Below are 6,829 nucleotides of genomic sequence, written 5' to 3'. Positions count from 1 at the left end.
TATAAAATTATTGATAAAGGGACGTTAAGAGTCTCCATAAGTAAGTTGCAATGACTTTAAAGTAAGCATTATTGTAAAAAAGAAGAAGAAATTCGAGTGAACTATATATTTACTAATTGTCTTTGGTTGCAATTAACAATCTTCTTGATTTCATTATTAACATTCTTCATGATTTCATTATTTACGTTTCGGCTCTCGGTTCGAGCCATCTTCAGAATTTAACTTAATACTACGGTCGACAAAGAAAACGCGCGCATTTCAGTGGATCCATCCAAAGTGTATGTCATCTGTTCTCAATCGATTGCATAATTCGTTGGATAGATGTTCACTGTAGAGAATAAAATTTTGATTTAGGGAACATTACAATTTTCACGCATTGCACAGTTAGATAACATACCTTTAAACAGGCACACCTCATTGCAAATCATTCTGACACATGCGAAGATATTACATTGTTCACAACGTTGTAGTTATTATCCTTCCTCTCCATAATCTGTTATTTTGAATTTTAATATCTGTACAGAAAGACACGTCCGCACGCAATGTGACTCGACAATCTACTGATCGCTAACAGCTTAGTGAATGTTATAACTTATTTATTATTGGTATGTACGCTTTGTGGAGTCCTTCTGTGTCTGTTTGTAAATTCAGGCTATTCGTCTGTTTCTTGATGTTAACCATCTCTGATATCAAGCGTTTCTTATAACACGGCTCTTCATCTAAGATTTTTACGTTGTCCCATTGAAAGTCATGGTTGTGTTCCAGCCTATGCTCGGTAATAACTGATCTAGTTGTTGTGTTTCGCCTGATATGATTTTTATGTTCTGCAATTCTCGTTTTCAACTGTCTGCCCGTCTGTCCCACGTACGTGGCTGCGCAATTTTTACAATCAATTTCATAAACCACATTATTTTTAGAGTCTTTGTGTCGTGGGTCTTTCTGCACTTTGATATATTTATTAATTTTATTCGGACTACGAACAGATACTCTGATGGCGTCACATTTAATTCTTTTAAATTTTTCCGAATGTGTTGGAATGTAAGGTACCATAAGCCACGTGTAGGTTGCTGATTCCTCAACATTCTCACTATTATTCTTCAGTGCGTTAATTTTGTTATTTATTAAATGTTTTATTCTTTGATTGACAGTGTTAAATATAAATGCCAACGGATAGTCATTGTTGAGTAAGATTTCAATGATAAATCTAAGGTTTTTATTGTGAAAACAAACGTCCGAAAGTAAAAAGGCTCTGTCGACCAACGAAAAAATCATGCCTCTCTTTTGAGATACCGGATGGTTGGACATGTAATTGAGGAATCTTCCAGAAAACGTGGGCTTGCGATACCAGTCGAAAATCAAGCCATTATTATGTTTTAAAATTGTAACGTCAAGAAATTCAAGTTTATTTCCCCCAATCTCCAAAGTGAATTGGAGACGAGGATGGAAGTCATTAAAAGTTTTTTTTAATAATTCAACGTCAGACAAGGAAACAGCTAAACAAATGTCGTCGACATATCTATAATAGAAAGGTACGTCTTTGTTGAACGACATCAGAGCAACCCCTTCCAACCTCCTCATCACGAGGTCTGCGACCACAGGTGACAAAGGTGACCCCATGGGTGTGCCAAAGGATTGTTTATAAATTTTTTTGTCAAAAACAAAAATGGTTGAATCCAAAACAAGTTTCACAGCTTCCAAAAATTCTTCCCTGGGTATAGAGCACTGTCGTGTAATGCAGTTCCACTGCTCTCTTATACAGTCAATCGCTATGTCTAACGGGACATTTGTGAACAGTGATACTGCATCTAATGACACTAACGAAAAATCATCTTCGATTCTTAGATTCTTTAATTTTTCAATTAGATGAAAGCTATTCTTAATGTAACTGTTAGCTGTAGGTAAAGACTCAGAGAGAATGTTCTGTAAGAAATTGGCAAGAGGATATAACGGGCTACCAATGGAAGATACTATTATTCTTAAGGGACAACCCTGTTTGTGTATCTTTGGCACACCATAGGCACAAGGCAACATCCCATCACTGCAATATAAGAATCTATATTTTTTGTTATCAATATATTCTTTGTTTTTCCATCTGGTGAGCAACGTACGTACCGCTGTTGTAAGTTTGCGAACTGGATCCTTCTTTATTAATATGTATGTGTCTGTATCATTGAGCATTGTGTCCATCTTGTTAATGTAAGATTCTCTAGACATGGCCACGGTAGCATTGCCTTTATTCGCGCGAGTATAAATAATGTCCGGATGAGAGGAAATAAAATTTTTGGTATTTTTCTCCATGGTTGTCAATCTTTTGTCATAAGGCATAACATAGGTTGAGGGTGCAGACACAATACCATTTAAGATGGGTATTGTGTTATTAATAACATTTGTTTTTTTGACAATCGGCACCTTTCCGGTGCTGTGTTTAACACTTTTTATACATTCCAATATAATTTTATTTTTGTTATTGAAGGGTAAAGCGAAACCTTCTCCCAATTGTAAAAAACATTGTATATCATGTGGAATCTCAATTGACGTTAGATTTATAAACCATTTATCTTTGGTAGTGTTAAGTGAAGAAGATACCGAACATTTTTACTGTAGTATTAAGTTAAATTCTGAAGATGGCTCGAACCGAGAGCCGAAACGTAAATAATGAATATCAAGAAGAATGTTAATAATGAAATCAATAAGATTGTTAATTGCGATCAAAGACAATTAGTAAATATATAGTTCACTCGAATTTCTTCTTCTTTCTTATAAAAATGCTTACTTTAAAGTCATTGCAAATTACTTATGGAGACTCTTAATGTCCCTTTATTAATATTTTATATACATATATAAAAAAAAATTTTGTTATTTTCCTATTTTATATTATAAATAAGTAAGCTAAATTTTAAGCTATTAGACTCATACTCTAAATATAGATATCCTCTCTTATTTATTTTTACAATTTAATTTATTAATATTTTTAATGATATGCCTGAAACTAAAGGATTATTTTGATGAAATAAATTATGTATATTTTATAATTATATACTTTCATTTTTAAAAAAAAAAAATAAATTTACTTATTTTAACTTCCTTCCTATTTAGATTAAATAAATTTTTATTAATATTTTATTTCCTATATCTAATAGAATCAAACTATTACTAAAAACTTCAAAAATTTTTATGCTCCTTACATTAAAATATAAATTTAAAATTTAATATTTTTATTTATTTTTTACCATTTTTATTCTTTCATCCAATATTTATTTAAATAAACATTTTTATTTTTAAATATATTTATCCTTAACTAATAATTAATATTAATTTTCAAAATTAAGAACTTAAAATTTAAATTATTTATATAATATTTTATTTTCCCTTTTTAAATTATATTATTTTTATCTCCTTATTTTTCTTTACTTTCTTTTCTTTATTTATTCAAGATCTCCTAACTTTATGATTATTTATATAGAAATCATTAACTTTCTTTTTATTTATCTTTTAAATATTTATATAAAAAATAAAAAAATTATTTTTTTATACTTTATAATTCAAATTATTCCCTCCTTTTTAATAATCTTCACAATCATTATTAATAACTCTATTATTATGAATAATTATATTTTTTATTTATTATTATCAGCTCTATTAATTAAACTTAGTATTCCACCTTTCCATTTTTGACTTCCTATAATCTCTAATTTTTTACCCTGAAATTTATTATTAATTTTTTTAACAATCTTAAAATTTACTCCATTCTATATAATATCTTTACTTAAAATTAATAATTTTTTAATCTTACATATTATTATCGCCCTATCCTCCTTTCAAATGTTTAAATTTAAGAAATTTTAAATTAATTATAGCCTACTCTTCAATTAATCAATCAAGATGAATAATTTTAATAATTTATATAAAAACTATTACTTGACTAATATATATACTCTTTTACTCTATTTCTCTAATATCTATAATCTTTATCATTAACATATTCAAAATATCAAAAAATTCAATAATAGATTTTTACATTCAAATCTATTTATTTTAATTCATAATTTCTAATAATACTCTTTAATTTAGCAGGACTTCCTCCATTTACTATATTTTTTATAAAATGATATTCAATTTTTTTATTTATAAAATCAAATAATCTTTTAATTTTATTAATTTTAATAATATTCAGATCTTTTTTTATATTATATATTTATAATAATATATTATTTTCTTCACTATCTTTTTATAAATTAAAATCTAAACTCTTAAATTCAAATTCCCATAATAATTATATCTATTTATACTTAATCTTTCCTCTAATCATATCCATTACTGTAATCTTAATTTAAGATTTTAAGTTATTCAAATCAAACTTTAAACTTTCAAAGTTTACTAAATAATATCAATTTTTATAAATTTTATAATTTTAATATTTTATTATTTATAATTTATAATTTATATAAATTTCTCTATAATCATATTTTAACTAATTACATTTTATAATATATCATTTAATTACCCTTAAAATTTTTAAATTTGCAATTTAACATTTTCTCTTAAATTATAATATATACTTTTCCCCTTCCCTCTTCTAATTATTTTATTTAATTTTCTTTAACAACCCATATAAATATTAAAAATTAATGTTAAAGAATTTTTCTTCTCTTAAATAAATTTACAATTTATCGCTTTAATCAGACATAACATTTTTAAAATTTTTACCCAATAATCTTCTTATGAACAAATGATTTTTTTCAACAAATCATAAAGATATTGGAATCTTATACTTTATCTTAGCAATCTGATCAGGAATAATTGGCTCTGGAATAAGTATAATTATTCGATTAGAACTAGGATCATGCAGCAATCTTATTAATAATGATCAAATTTATAATTCCTTAATTACTAGCCATGCCTTTATTATAATTTTTTTTATAGTAATACCATTTATAATTGGAGGATTCGGAAATTTCCTAGTTCCCCTAATACTTGGATCACCCGATATAGCTTATCCACGTATAAATAATATAAGATTTTGACTTCTGCCCCCATCATAATCCCTTCTTATCATAAGAAATCTTATTTCATCAGGTACAGGGGCAGGCTGAACTCTTTATCCACCTTTAATCTTAAATATATTTCATAGAGGCCCATCCATAGATTTAACTATTTTTTCTATTCACATTGCAGGGATATCCTCCATTTTAGGTGCAATTAACTTCATTTCCACTATTTTAAATATGCATCAAAAAAAAATTTCTATAGATAAAATTCCCCTTTTAATCTGATCTATTCTAATCACTGCTATCCTACTTCTTTTATCTCTCCCAGTTTTAGCCGGAGCTATTACTATATTATTAACAGACCGAAACTTAAATACATCCTTCTTTGATCCCTCCGGAGGAGGTGACCCAATTCTTTACCAACACTTATTTTGATTTTTTGGTCATCCTGAAGTTTATATTCTTATTCTCCCCGGATTTGGTCTAATCTCTCATATTATCATAAATGAAAGAGGGAAAAAAGAAACTTTCGGATCCTTAGGAATAATCTATGCTATAATTACTATTGGATTTCTTGGATTTATTGTTTGAGCTCATCATATATTTACTATTAGCCTAGATGTAGACACCCGAGCTTACTTCACCTCTGCTACCATAATTATTGCTATCCCTACAGGAATTAAAATTTTTAGATGAATCTCTACTCTCCATGGAATAAAAATCAACTATAATCCAACTCTTTGATGATCTAGAGGATTCATTTTTTTATTCTTTATAGGAGGATTTACAGGAATTATATTATCTAACTCATCTATTGATATCATTCTTCATGATACCTACTATGCTGTAGCTCATTTTCATTATGTTCTATCCATAGGTGCAGTATTTTCAATTATTGCAGGATTCATCCATTGATTTCCATTAATCTCAGGTTTCTCTTTAAATAACTTTTACTTAAACATTCAATTAACTTCTATATTTATTGGGGTTAACTTAACCTTCTTCCCTCAACATTTTTTAGGTCTAAGCGGAATATCCCGACGATACTCAGATTACCCTGATTCTTTCCTATCATGAAATATTATTTCATCTATCGGCTCTTTAATTTCTATTCTAAGTCTTTCTACTCTTATTTTTATTATCTGAGAAGCCCTTTCAAAAAAACGATTTATTATTAATATATTTTTTTTAAATTCCTCTTTAGAATGATTAAGCAAATTTCCCCCTCTCAACCACAGATTTTCAGAAATTCCATCTATTTAATCTACTAATATCCCTATCTTTATTATAATTCATATATAAAAATTTACAACTTCCATTAAACTTTTCAACCTTTAATATGGCAGAATTAGTGCCTTGGACTTAAACTCCAATTATAAAGATTTTAACCTTTTATTAAAAATTAATACCTGATTAATTTCTCTTCAAAATTCTAATTCTCCAACTTATGATATAATAGTAATATTCCACGATTCTACAATAATTATTCTAACCTTTATTACTATCCTTATTTTTTTTATCATAATCTCCTCTATTTCCAATAAATTAATTAATCGATTTCTTCTTGAACATCAAACAATTGAAATTATTTGAACAATTAGACCAATATTCATTTTAATTTTTATCGCTATCCCATCTATTAAAATCTTATATTTAACCGATGAAATCTTTAATAACAACCTATCTATAAAAGCTATCGGACATCAATGATATTGAAGATATGAATATTCAGACTTTTTAAATATCAATTTTGATTCTTTCATAATCCCCTCTGATCAATTATTATTAAATGAATTTCGATTATTAGAAAAAGTTAATATAAAATTAGAGCATATAACCAC

The 6,829-nt window shown here is 27.3% G+C and overlaps 1 protein-coding gene and 2 pseudogenes across 1 annotated transcript; 2 read left to right on the top strand and 1 right to left on the bottom strand.

Moving 5' to 3' along the window:
- Nucleotides 1-585: 585 nt before the first annotated feature.
- Nucleotides 586-2,298, bottom strand: LOC108771117 (uncharacterized). The gene has a single exon (XM_018523021.1). The coding sequence runs from the start codon at nt 2,296-2,298 to the stop codon at nt 586-588; it is 1,713 nt and encodes a 570-aa protein (XP_018378523.1).
- A 64-nt stretch (nt 2,299-2,362) lies between these two features.
- LOC108771116 (cytochrome c oxidase subunit 1-like) lies at nt 2,363-5,908 on the top strand (annotated as a pseudogene).
- Nucleotides 5,830-6,791, top strand: LOC108771115 (cytochrome c oxidase subunit 2-like; annotated as a pseudogene).
- The last annotated feature ends 38 nt before the right edge of the window (nt 6,792-6,829 follow it).

Source organism: Trachymyrmex cornetzi, unplaced genomic scaffold (assembly GCF_001594075.2).
Source record: "Trachymyrmex cornetzi isolate Tcor2-1 unplaced genomic scaffold, Tcor1.1 scaffold1393, whole genome shotgun sequence".
NCBI classification, from domain to species: domain Eukaryota; kingdom Metazoa; phylum Arthropoda; class Insecta; order Hymenoptera; family Formicidae; genus Trachymyrmex; species Trachymyrmex cornetzi.
This window is presented reverse-complemented; position numbering and strand designations above follow the sequence as displayed.